Here is a 14332-nt window from a genome sequence, read left to right on the forward strand (position 1 = left end):
ACCTGAATATGATCAGAGCAGCCTTAGGACAAATATCTGCAAATACTACAATGACTTTCTGTTGCCTGCTGTGGCGAGTTAGTAGTGGTGAAAAGTAACTAAGTGCATTTACTAAAGTACTGTACTTAAGTATAATTTGGAGGTACTTGTACTTTACCTGAGTATTTCCATTTTATGCTACTTTATACTTCCACTACATTTATCTGACATTTGTCAGATTAAGATTTTACACAATGTATAATATAACAAGCTTTTAAAATACAAAAATCACCAAAAAATCAAAGATGAGAGAAAAATTCCAACTGAAAACAGATTTATGTATCAGAACTTTGTTTTTTCTTCTTTTCTCTCCCATTAATCATCTCACGACCCCTCAGATTCATTCCGTGACCCTTTGGAGGGGCCCGACCCCTAGGTTGGGAACCACTGAACTAAACTAATTAACTGTATATAAAGTAGTTGAAACTAGCTCCACCTCCAGCAGCTACAACAGTAACATGCCGCTTACACACTGATGCTTCAGTGTTAATAATCTAATGATGTCATATATATAATAATATATCAGTCAGAGGGACCAAACCACTACTTTTACTGCAATATTTTATGTACATTTTGCTGCTAATACTTACTTAAATATGTACTTTTACTTAAGTAGGATTTTTCATGTAGGACTTTCACTTGTAATGGAGTATTTTTACACTGCTGTATTGGTACTTTTACTGAATAAAATCTGAAGATTTGAATATTTATACAGCTCTGAATACTTCTTCCACCACTGCTAATGAGCAGAAAAGCATTTGAAACCCAATAAGTCCTCCACATTAGAAGATCCTGTCGTTTTTGTTTGGCGGACAGTCTGAAAATCTAATTCAAAGGTGCCTCTTTCTGACTTGCAACTCACCTCATCATACCTGAATTCTCCTTTATGAGAATGGGGTCAGGTACTAGACTAATTATTGTTTAGTGTGTGATTTAATGAGCCTCCTTGTGTCATGTACATAATGACACAACAAAGTCTGATCTCATTTAATTGTGATAAACCATCACAGCGATTGCGGCCTAAAACAAACAGTAAGAAAAATGTTCATCTGGGACAGAACTTTTCATTTTTTCCGTTCATTTTACTTGTTTTACTTGTAATGAAGCATAAAACCACCAACAGCGCACATTGCTAACCACTCAACAGTGAGCCAACATTTCCACTGTTTTCCTTCAATCATGGGTTACTCACATTCAGTGGCATTTACAATGATTCACTTGATACGCAAAGTAATTTGGATGCTTACTTGACTTTGGTTTATATAATTTAGAGAGAATATCTGCAGCAGAGTGACGAGACTCCAGGTTCAAGTCTTTATGTTGGCAAGCAGTCATGTGTCCACACTGAAGTGTTGCATGGTTAGTCCATTATTATTATTATTGGATGCAATGCCAGTTATGAGCCACCAGTGGGCAGATTGAAACAATTTTTTACATCCATCTGTGAGCCTGCAGTTTAAGAGTAGTGTATCATTTCAGGACTTGAAAGTTTTCATTCTAAATGTGTAATTAGCTAATTAGACTAATTAGAAACCCAGAGGCTACCAGGTGTGTAGCGTCTGGGTTTGTCTGCACACTGACCAGAGGCTACACACCTGGTTTCTGTGAGTCTAATTACAAACCAAGATTTAAAATCAGCAGCTGTGCAGACACCAAGGAGGCAGAACTTCACACCTTGGAGTGTTTTACGACTTCAAGCCTTATGATCTAAACACAGATGACAACAGAGTAGGGCTGCAATTAACAGTTATTTTCATTATCGATTACTCTGTTGATTGTTTTCTTTATTAATCCATTAGCCTAGTTGTTTGGTCCAGAAAATGTCAGAAAATGGTGATAATGTTGATCACTGTTGATCACAAAGCCCAAGCTGACGTCTTCAAATGTCTAGTTTTGTTCCGACCAAGAGTCCGCAACCCAAAGATATTCAGTTTACTGTCATAGAAGACTAAAGAAACCAGAAAATATTCACATTTGAGAAGGTAGAATCAAAGAATTTGGACTTTTCTTCTCAAGAAATGACTCAAATCAATTAATCAGTTATCAAAATGGTTGGTGATTAGTTTAATAGTTGGCATCTAATGATTAATTGGCTAATCATTGCTGCTCTACGAAAGAGAAACAATACTTGCTCACACTTTGATTTTATAGGAAGCTTTTAAAAGGAAAAACCTTGGGATATGAGAATTTATAACAAGTTTTATGTGATTTTAGTCATTTTACAGTCTGCAGTATTATTTAGCTTTAATGCCTATTACTAAATGATCCTGCTTGGTAAGCGAAAGTCTAGTTCCCTGCTGGCTGCTATGATCAAGTTCCATGTGGGCGTGTGAAAGCCTGATCTGACTTCTGCAGATGGAGCAGCAAACTCAGACTTGGTGTCCTGTAACAGGTTCCAGACTTTGTCATGGTCACACAAGGTCCAAATCTAATGCTCTGTGATTTCTGGGGTAAGCGTATATTGGTTCAATGTGTGACGTCTGCCCTCCGCAGACTTCAGGGGCCAGCATAGAGGAAAGATCAACTGCTCTTCAGAAAAGGCGTTGGGAGACCACATGCTCACTAAAAACTGGAAATCAAGCTGTAAGTGTACACAAGCAAACAGATCCTGTCAGGTCAAGAGTGCTGTTGAAGGGACACAGAGCCACTTGACTTAAAATAAGAGTTTTACCTAAATTTTATGCAAGAGGCAGATGAAGGCTTTAAAAATCCTAATTACAAAAGTACATAAGGAATCACTATGAGCATACATAATAAGAGAGCATACCTGCACTCAATCTGAGGTGTCAAACTCTTGGCTTGGTATTTAAGGGAATAGGAGAAATTTGATGGGCCACTGTAATCTCAGACAGACAGAGAAGGGAGGAGGGGGATCAGTGGGGGGAGGGAATCAATAACTCATCACAACTTGTGAATCAGCCCGGTCCAACAACCATTTGTCACACACAAGAAAACGTCCGCCCATTTAATCAAGGCTACGATACTGAGGACGGTCACCCAGCAGGCAATTTGTCAGTCAGTTTGCTCAGAAATAGGTAAGCTAATTAATGAAATGAATGAAGGAGGCAAGGACAGCCAGGAAAAGGTTAGGGAGCTGTTAATGTTTACGTGTGGTATTTGTCATGCCGTGACTACCCACTGATTGGACATGTTACAGCCCCCCTTCAGTTGATTTATCATTTGGGTGCGCTGCATAAATAGATGAAGATATACAGAAAAATAGAGACAGGTTTCTCAAGCTGAGTGCAAATGTGATCTCAGGCTCCATTTTGTTTTTACACACTCAACCTTTTGTGCACTCCCAGTGGCACAAAGACACCTCAGGGACTGTTTGGTTTTCATGATATCTTGACACTTGCAGAAACCCCAGAATACAATATGAGGCCGAGAACATTTCTGTGTGACAAGAACAAAATTAGTATAATGAAGTACGTCAGCAGATAGACTTCAATATAATCCATTCACTGTCATAATTATGTTCCGTACTGTAACCGGTTGCCTCTGTGATACTGCAGCAGATGGAGCAAAAGCTACCTTATTTGTTAGTAAAATGAATATAAAGAGAATAAATGTATTATTTTAATGTTGTAATTAAGCGCTATATACTCACTGAGTACTTTTTTAGGAACACCTGTTCAATCTAATGTGATCCAATACAACAAAGCTTATACATTTTCAGTTTTTGTTGACATTGTCGGAAAGGTGATAATTCTACTTTATATCTATTATTGAGGTCACAGTGGGTGGTGGTGGTGTGCTGGAGTGCATTGTATTAAAAAGTGTTCCTAATATTTTGTCCACCCGAATAACATACATGAGGGGGGTAAAATATAAAAGACTATATAAATAAGAGACATTGAAGTTAAGAAGTGTTTTGACTGTTCAAGATATAAAGCCAGCACAATGAAATAGAAACCTGATCTTTGTAGGTAGAACGGAAAAGTCCTGTCAAGACGGGACTGGTGATGTAATGATTTCCTAAGCAAGTATATTATATTAATTTCTTTTTGTTCTTTATGTCTGTAATCTCTGGCGTACTGTCCTTGTGTTGTGCATTTGTGTTGTTTGTATTTGATCTGTCTTTTTTGTTTGTTTGTTTTTCTTTTGTAATTAAAATGTCAATAAAAAAAACAAAAAAAAAACATTATAATGTACTCCAGTTCACCACCACCACCCACCAGATTGAACAGGTTTTCATTATAAAGAGTTCAGTGAGTGTATACTGTATAGTGTGTATACTTACAGTAGCAATGAACCGATTAATTGATTTGCTGATTAGTCGAAAAATAATCTGAAAAAATAATATAAATGATTTATCATTTAAGTATTTTTTCAAACAAAAATGGCAAATATTTCCATGTTCCCGCTGACTAAATGTGAAGATTTGCTGTTGTTTTGGGGTTTTGGCCTTTTGGTTAAACAAAACTATTTGAAGACGTCACCTTGGGCTTTAGGAAACTGTTTTCACTATTTTCTGACTTTTTATAGACTAAACGATGAATCAATTAATTTAGGAAATAATCACCAGATTCATGGAGAAACTAAGAAATATTCCTGATGAAATCTTAGAAATTAAATATTAATAACGCTTATTATGCCTTTTTATGACCAAAAATTTTTTGATTAAGTACAGTCAGATGATAGATAGGCCATCTTGGGTGATTACTGATCAGGTAGGAATTATTGTTCAACCTAAAACACAATCAAATAATAAATAAAGGTATGTGTATATATATATACATATATGTCATTTAGGTTTTGTATACGCTTACAATCCTTAAATGGCGATTCAGTTTATTGTGATGGCATTATGGAATCTGCATACAGTCCTGTATACAGCTGCAATAACTGACCCAGTCCTAATTTTAACAGCTTCATTCATAATAACTGCACAGCGAAGCACATGACTAATCCTCCATATTTGCATACTTAAGATTGATGCATACTAATAGGTAGAACGACAAGCATGGCACTAGAACAAAGCCCATAGCTCAGGTAAATGTAATTCTATAATGTGTCTGCACAGACTGAGATTGATGAGTTCTGACAAATAAACAACGCAGTACCCTTTCAGTCTGATTTCCCCCCCGACTCCTTTTTTTCCCATGGTTGCATGTTAAAGTTAAGCAATATCCATTTTCCAATTTCATAACCTGTCTTGGTCCTTTTTTCCACTTCTTTGTAAATCTGAGGCCAGGAAAGCACCTGATATCACTTCATTAAAACTTTTTTTTGCCACCTTGGTGTTCCTCCCTCCTTCTCCATTTCCACAAGTTGTTATACCTGTCCGTCTCCTTGTATGAGGGAGTCTGGGCTTCTCTTCCCCCCCAACCCCCCCACCCTCCTATTTTGGCATGTCTGTGCCAGGTATTTGTTCAAATTCCTCACACCCCGTGGGGATAGGTATGTCCCCCCCTTTCCACTCGTCCCCTCTCGTCTTTACTGCCTGTCTCTGTCTATCTTATGTACGCCAGCACATGTATGAAGCAGCCAATGTGGACTCCCCACCACCAACATGAGGCGTATAGCACACACATTTTACTGGCTAGTCACAACTAAATCATTTCCAAGTTGTTCAGCCTCTTGAAGCTGACAAACCACAGCTGTGGGTTCTACATCTGCCGGGCCAAAAACAACTCGGTGGATAACAGGCAACTGTAAGTTGCTTTTGATAACTACTGAAAGACCCGTTTATTCTATGATGTTGTCAGAGCTTAAAGTCAAGCCACTTATTAGATCTACCATTTAAACTTTTCTCTTGACATGGAAAAATGTTGATACAGGCGACTGTAAGGGATAATTAATTTCCTCTATAATTTAAACACCAAATCATCATATAAATCCTTTGCGGGGGTGTGAGACGCCTTGTGTTTGAACACGAGTCAATGCGGTATTGACATTGGGTCAGAGTTGAAGTGCATTAGTTATGGCGGTGCGTCATAAAATGACAGCAAATACCAATAATACGCTGGTTCAGTACGTTTGTCCGTCTGCCCTTCCCACAGAGAGTCCAAACACTGCAAAGTCATTTTCATCCTTACTGGAAAAAAGCTGTTCTACATTTACTGTATGCTTACATATTTTTTGGTTTCAAGCAGAAAACGAGATTGGCACATGAGGACAGCTGTGTCAGAAACAATTTGACATGGCTGTTGATGGACTTTTCCTCAGTCTATTCTCTGTTATTATCAAGATTATCAAGATTAATGTAAGTGAGTATAGATTAAAGGATAAGTTCACATTTTTTCAAGTCTGTCTTAAAACAATAGTCAGGTGCCCAAATGGTCTTTTTTGTAAAAATGTACCTTTTTTGTCTCAACAGACAGTGTTTTCCTGTTAAGCTGCAGTGGAAGAAACAAAAAAAGAGACTTTGGCACTAAGAACACAGCAACTTTGAAGGGTATTGATTTGATTAAGGAGGAGCACTGTGGATTTTGTTCCCTATCACTTACATTGAAAGTACATCATGAATGGATCTTAATGGCCAGTATGAACAGGAAGAATGATTACAGCAAGAAAAACATTTTTCAATGTTGATTTGGGCACATGGCTGTTGTTTTAAGACAGACTTGAGAAATTGTGAACGTGTCCTTTAACAAATTATTATTGCTTAGTCATTTTCCATTGATGTTCTCATTGGTAATGCTCAGCCACTGTTCAGTATCACATTTTGTATCTGAATGTGTGAACAATACAAACACTATTTTGTTTTTAGTGGCTTTGATTGTGTAATAAAAATATTTCTAACTATAACTAACTGAAGTCAGTCATAATATAGGAAATCAAGACCCTCCTATAGTAAGTTTATCTTCTTCATCACATGCTTTTTTTATCCAGTAAGTCATCACATGAAAATGCACTGGCAGCAAAAGTAAAACCCATTCCTCTCTTTATGTTTTAAAACATCCAGATTTCATAAATCCATCGCAACAAATTGGTAGCTTTCAGACCTTAATGTAATGGCCATATCTGTGACTTGTACAGCACCTGATTATTTGCCAAAATGTGATGTTACGATACCATCTATGGTCAGATTCTTGACTTTTATGGAAAGAAAGTCTATGCCGTGAGTTCACAATGAGATTTATGCCTGGCTCAAAGGTATTGAAACCATTAGAGAGTCATTGAACCATGATCAGACTTACTGTAAATCCCCCAAAACATGTGGCTCCAAAACATGCATTTAAAGCACACACTAATATTAACTTTATCTGTGTTTTAAATTCTAATACCATTACTCATCACCGCTGTGGGCCACATTATACTCAGAATGCTTTTTCAGTCATAATTCAAGCAACTAAAATGGTCTTACTGCAATTATCATGAAGTGAGTGTTTTTAGGATGAAACTTGTTCATGGATTCTCAAAGGTTTTGATGCCAAAATTGAACCAATTTCAACCACATATCTCATTTGTTGAGGCCAAAATAGACTGTTATAAATAACTTTCCTGTCATTATTTTTTGATGGAGAGTGAAATCTATGATGCTATATATTGTGTTATTGTTCTGCTTCCAATGAATAAAAAAAGATAAAACTTGAGTTCACTCAGTTGAGGTTCCCTGAACCCCAGTTCGGGGCAACACAACGTAATATTCATATTCAACAGTGTGCAGGATAAGCCCCCCTCACTCAGCATCCCACCCCCTTTCCACTCACTCACTCACACACACTCCTCTCCCGTTGACTCAGACACATCAAAGCTGGAGCTGAGGAGACACAGAGCAGAACCGGACGGGACATGAGAGTTCAGATCACAAAGTTTGCCGGTAGATTTTCACCATATACACTCTTGACCACCAGTTCCTCCTGCTCAAGATAAAAAAACATCCTTATTTTGTGATTGAAGAGTTCAAAGGGATTCAAGATTTCAAGATGAGCAAAGGAGGGAGATTTCAAAATGGAAACTGAACTTCTTCACAAAAGAAATCCATGGAATATTATTTTTACAGCATCTTTTATAAGGTAAGATTAATAATTTTAAATATGGTTGATAAATGGCTGATAAATATTTTCAACGAGGCCTATGTGAATACTGTGTGGACAGGCCTACATATTAATTTGTGAATGGCCTCTTTATAGCATTGATTATGGCCCGAAAATAGGCTATTACACAATGAACTTTTTCCATTATCTGTGACCTTCCAATATCTTATCAAAATGATGAATTATGTTCATTATGGAATATTTAGCTTCTGTGTTTTATGCCTATTGAGAAAAATATGTAATTATTCATCTATTTTAAACTGCATAGACTACAAGCATTTGTATGAAAGGTTACAACTTAAAAGAAAATGATCCGAGTAGATCTAAATAATGTTCAATCTTGACCTGCAAGGATTTCAAGGTCCTGTCATGAATAGCTATGACGCAACTGTTATTTAAAGGGAGCCGGTAAACTCATGGAGGCGCGCAGCACTGCAGGGGTTTGGCTGCTCCTCCACAGTTCAACAGTAGCTCTTAACCCCGGTGCCACCTGGGTCACCATGTGTCATACAGGCCGTTCCTGTCAGGCACCCCGCGTCTGCTTTGATGTCGCTGCAGATTACATTTCTGCAGAAAATCATCAGTCTTTAGAGAAAGTATCACAACTGACAAAATGTAAAAAAATGCTAATGTAAAATATCTATCTCCATCTCTGGAGGAGCAAACTGTGACTTGAGTTTCAGTTTATCTTTTAAAAATTAAAAACTTTAAGTCACGCATACATCAAAAACACACAACATAAACCCAGAAATATAAACTAAAACTTATATATAAGAATTTGTTTTTGCATGAACCAACTTCTAAGACATCTTGTAGGTCTTTCAGTGTCTCCCACTTAACCTAATTGTTGCCCAACTGTTGACCTACAGGCTTTCAAAGGTTTCAGTCCAGATTTACAACCTCAATTGGAGCCCTCCTACTCTGAAAATCCAATTATTTTACTAAAACCATGGCTGTCCCGCCTGGCTCCCCATGAAACTATAAAACTGTGAAGACTGAGCCAACCAGAACAGATTTCTGCTAAAACATAAACCATCATGGTTTTGCTGACATGTTCATTTCAACTACATGTTTATATGACTTTATTTATTTTAGGTGTCACTATTCAAAATATACATAAAATCACTTTGCAGAGACACAAATCAGTTTTGTTGTTCTTAACCCCTGAATGAAACAAATAAAATCACCAGAAACCAGAGAAATATAACAAATATAACATCACTGACAAATATCCTTTTGTTCTCCTCTCCATCTTTTTCTTCCTCCGCCTCCTTTTAATCTGTCTCATTTTACTTTGCATCTGTTTACTAAAACAGTTTGACATTTCAATACTAACAATCAAACCTTTTCTAAATTCTCATTATGGACCTCTCAGGTTCTTTGCCTCCTCCTTCCCAATACACCTCCTCTATTATCCCCAATTTCTCTGTGCCCTCCTCCTCTCCCTCCATCTCTCCATCACCCAGCCTGGCCTCCACAGCTCTGTTCTGCTCGCTCCTCTCTCTCCTCTCCCTGCTGGGCATCACTGGGAACCTGTACACTTTGGTCCTCCTCCTGAGGCGCAGGAGAAGTAGGAGAAGACATGGAGCGGGACTGACCTGCTGCCTAATGAGAGTACCTGTACCATCCTGCCTTGCCAACTCCTCCTCCCCTTCTTCCTCTCCCATCACCTCTTCCTCCTCCTCCTCCTCTCTTCACCTGCAGGTGCTGAGCCTCGCTCTTGCTGATCTGCTCTACCTTTTCACCGCTCCCTTCATTGTGTATGACAGTCTGGCGTCCGACTGGGCCTTTGGTGAGCTGGGCTGCCGCCTCCTCCTGAGCCTGGACCTCCTAACCATGCACGCCTCCATCTTCACTCTCACCGCCATGAGTCTGGACCGCTACCGGGCTGTGGCCCATCCCCTCCGCACCTCCTCCTCCAACTCCTCTGGCCTGCTACGTGTGGGCCTGGCCTGGGGGCTGGCTGTGGCTCTTAGCCTGCCCATGATGATCACTCTCCATCTGGAGGACGGGGAGAACCAGGAGGGCCAGCTGTGTGTGCCTGCATGGGATGAGCAGAGCTCCAAGGCCTATCTGAGCGTGCTGTTCTGCACCAGCATTCTTGGTCCTGGGCTGGCCATCGGAGCTCTTTATGCTACTTTAGGCCGGCTTTACTGGGTTTCTCAGACTCAGTCTGCCTGGGCCACTGGGAGCAGTACTGCTTGCCCTCCTCGTGCTCCCAAACCTAAAGTCCTGCTCCTCATCCTGGGCATTGTCCTGGCCTTTTGGGCCTGCTTCCTGCCTTTCTGGATCTGGCAGCTGCTGCCTCTGTACCAGCCCGACATGCTGCGAACAGTACCAGTGGGGACACAGGTGACAGTGAACCGTATCCTCACGGGGCTGACATATGGAAACTCATGTGTGAATCCGTTCTTCTACACACTATTGACTGGGAAACATAGACGCAATCGGCAGACGCTGACATCAGCAAATCAGCTCTGCCGCAAGAGCAGTCCACTGCAGTAATGTGGGTGTCTCTCTAACAGTGGAGACGATAATGTGAGTCTGTACATGTATGTTTTCTGGTATACACACATATGTGTGAAAAGTACTGTAAATGAATGCTTTATGATTTCCACAATAGGCACCAAAGACCATTGATGAAATGATAGCACTTTGTATAAAAGCTTGGTCAAAGGATAATATTTCCTATTAGGAGATTAAATAATAATATTTGGGTTTTAACTGAGTGCAAACTGACAATCTCTGTTAGATGTATTACTGAAATAATGCTGTATTTGCTAAATCTGTCCAACCATCATATAAAATAATATGTCTTTAATTGCTGTAGTAAGCAAGTTCTCACAAAATGATCATTTTGTTTTAAATGGTTTCCTGATATTACATTAATGGCTCTGGTAAAGTAAAAAAATTTTAAACAAGTGGTTACTAAAGTGATTACTTGTGTGATGCCATTAAACCCAAAACAACAGAGAGAGCCGGTTTATTTAGTAAAGTGAATTTTTGTCTCTAATAAATCCTGTACTATATAATATTAGGAAAGATGAGTTAATGCCATATGTTGTGCATGTACAAGCATTTCCAATAAAACCTTGATGCACTTCTGCTTGTTTTCAGAGAACAATCAAAGAAAATGTTTGTTTTTGAACAACTGGTTGTAACTGGTCTGGACCTCGTTGGGACATTTTTCTGAGACATTGTTTGTTGACATAATGAATTATGTTTGACTGGGTCAACAGTCTTTTGTTTGCTTCCCTTGAACCCTGACTTTTTTATAATCATAACCTGCATGTTGGGTTTGAAAATGTACTTATTATTACGGATCATGCAATGCTTTGCATGGCCTCAACTTGTGTTGACTGTAACTGATGTTTACAATAATGAATAATATGTAGCCTTAAATAAAGACTATGATTTCTGTTATTCACTGAGTCATTTTTATCTTTACCTTGAGAAAAATATGAGCATGTGTCTATTTTGGAACACAGCATAACTAAAGATCGCATGTTATGAAGAAGAAAAACCTGAGAAACAATAGTGGTGAAGTGGTGGAAAAGGCTGGAAAGCGGCAGGTAATAGGTGTGCTATGCAGAAAAAGAGACAATAATCCAAAACCTCGAAGTGGAGAGAAATCCTCATACTTTTGTTTGTATGTCTGTGTCAGCACGTCTGCGACTCTCGAAGGTCTTTCCCGCTCTTGTGTGTACTCGCTGCCTGGTGTTTCTGTGTCTCCCTGTAGCAACTGCCCGTCTCTGTCTGTCTGACTCAAAGGCTGCACTGTACTGTATCGCAAACCCTGCTGCTCTTTGACGCAGATGAGCAAATATTGTTGTTTGACAGAAAGGAGAGGAGTAAGGATGGGCATGGGATGATGGGACAAAAGAGGCCGGAGAGGGACGGGGGAAGTATTGCATGAGTATGGTCAGAGACACGGTGAGTTATTTTTGGGGCGAGGCCTAGAGGTTTAAGATGCTGACCATGTGATAGGAACGTCTCTGGTTCAAGTCCAGCTGGGGCATTTTGATGCATGACATCTCCCATATCTCTCACCATAGTTCCTGTCCGCTCTATACTGTATACTATCTAAAAAAGACAAAAAGGGTGTAAGAAATATATATTTAAAAAGAAAAAGACACATAGTGGGGACATAAAGAGGACAGCACAAGGTTTGGAAAAACCAGAGAACATACAGGAAGTTAACCAAAATACAGTTGCAAGCCAAAAGCAAAAATCTGAATCACTGGATTTGTGTAATTGTTACAATAAGCATAATATTAAGTTACTTGAATTTCAAAATAGCTATTTACATTAGCTTATAAAATACCTGCATGTGTGCGGATGGATGTGACTTTCCCTTATAGTGTATCTGTATAGTGTATACTCCCTTAATTATATAAATAAAATTCACTCTGATGAATGTAGATTTATCAAATTTATCAAAAAGCATCTTTTATGTACATTTTCAGTTTAATGCACAGTGTAAACCTGAGAAAACTACAAGTTACAAACAATGATACTGTATTTGAGTGACACAGATCTCTATGAGATTTTGACAGGGAGCAGATAAAGAAGTAGAAGCTTTAATCCTTTAAGTTTTTTTATTTTATTTTGCTGTATGCTGAATGTCAAGAGCTTGTCAAGACATATCTGGGTAATGGTGTTTTTCTTTATCCACCCAAATCACACAGGACTATTAAGGTCTATTAACTGTGGTTAACTGTATTTGACTTGACATTCAATAACTTCTGAGAATGGAGTACATAATCCCCACGTAATTTCTTATTGGAGCAATTTCATGTTAAATGTTATTTTAAGTTTGGGTTTGGTTATTTGCACATAGAGTGCATTCAGTAAGAAATCCTGAGGGCTGCAGGAGAAGTCATGAAACTCTGCAGGGCTTTGCTGCATTGGTAATACCAACAGGTTGAAGAGACACATACCAAAAGCATTTGTCAAGGGAGCTCGTGAGTTTTCTCTGCACTGTGATGCCATTATTTCTAGGGCTGTAGGGCCCTTCTGTAGCCCATGCTGCCTACCATGTGTTTTCATTTACCTGGCCTGGCTACCTCTGAGCATAACGTTCCCACTGCAGTTATTATCTGTAGCCCTGTGCGGTCACACCGCAGGAGGCGCTTCTGTTGTGAAGTTAATGCAATATCCATTCACCTTTCGCAGACAACTGAGGCCCTCTCAGCACATTTGTCCATTTAAATGGAATCTTTTGCAGACAAAGAGCCAGCTGCTTATACATTTGAAATCATGAGCCCTCATATGAGACCTGGTGATTTTTGGACCCCTGGGTCATACCAAAATGACAGAAGACGGAGGGTGTAGCTTGTGTAAAGATGAAACTTATCCAAAAAAGACACTTATCAGCGGTATGCATATTAAAGCACAGAGAGCTTGTTGTTCAATTTTCTGAGTCTACAGAGTGGTCAGGTTTTGGGTGTCTGTGTATTCTAAAACTCAATATATCAGATGATTAAGTCCTCCCTCAAGTCTGTGGGGATGACTGAGTGTTTGATAAACTTCAAATACACAGTGTTTGGTCAACCCAACCAAATAGATGGAAAATATTGTCTCAGTTGGCAGGCTGGTCAATCTATAAACTTTGTGTTGTATGTGTTGGTAGTTGCCAGCCGACTCGCTCCAAACATAACTTTTGTCCTCCTGCGCAACAGAAGCTTTTGATTTCATCATGAGATAGCAGGCAATGTCCTAATCTTCTCTAGTCTGCTGGGAAAACAGAAGGATAAATATTTTCTTTTGCAAGAGCCATTCTGTTCTACCTGAGGATTTCATAAATCCAGCACATGTCCGTTTCCTGGAACCGCCAAGCATCTTTCCATCCCAGCACCCCTGGCCCCGCCTGTCAGACCCTCCTCTTGACCAGTGTTTGAGGCTGGTGCAGGTGCCCCTCCCCTGGGCAGCCCGCTCAGGAAAGCACCCCGCTGTGTAGACGAGACGAGGCCGCAGCCCGGGCCAAATTCACGCTGTGAGGCGTATAAGAGGCTCCCATTCTCTCCAGACATACACAAAAAAGATTCCCTTAGCAGTCCTCCTCCGCCTGCTCTCCTCTAAAATTCAATCTTCCCATCTGTTTTCCCTCTCTCAATCACTTTCTGTCCCCTGTACACTTTCTGCCTCGCCAACACTCTTGCTACTCTGCATGCTTATACCTAATAGAACGTTGATGTTTAGAGGTTTCACTGTACGTTTTTGCATTATAAATAACAAAAACTTTAAACTGTACTGAAATTATCATTAACTTATCATTAAATTAATAGCTTTCAACATCTGTGAGATCA

The 14332-nt window shown here is 39.3% G+C and overlaps 1 protein-coding gene across 1 annotated transcript; it reads left to right on the forward strand.

Annotated features, from left to right (window-relative positions):
• The first annotated feature begins 9092 nt into the window (after nucleotides 1-9092).
• Nucleotides 9093-11500, forward strand: LOC121905458 (urotensin-2 receptor). Its single transcript, XM_042423697.1, has one exon. The coding sequence runs from the start codon at nucleotides 9387-9389 to the stop codon at nucleotides 10527-10529; it is 1143 nt and encodes a 380-aa protein (XP_042279631.1). The 5' UTR covers nucleotides 9093-9386; the 3' UTR covers nucleotides 10530-11500.
• The last annotated feature ends 2832 nt before the right edge of the window (nucleotides 11501-14332 follow it).

The sequence above is a fragment of the Thunnus maccoyii genome, chromosome 10, assembly GCF_910596095.1.
Source record: "Thunnus maccoyii chromosome 10, fThuMac1.1, whole genome shotgun sequence".
Classification (NCBI taxonomy): Eukaryota; Metazoa; Chordata; class Actinopteri; order Scombriformes; family Scombridae; genus Thunnus; species Thunnus maccoyii.

Coding starts and splice junctions, on each gene's coding strand:
- LOC121905458 (XM_042423697.1), top strand. CDS start 9,387: ATGGACCTCTCAGGTTCTTTGCCTCCTCCTTCCCAATACACCTCCTCT.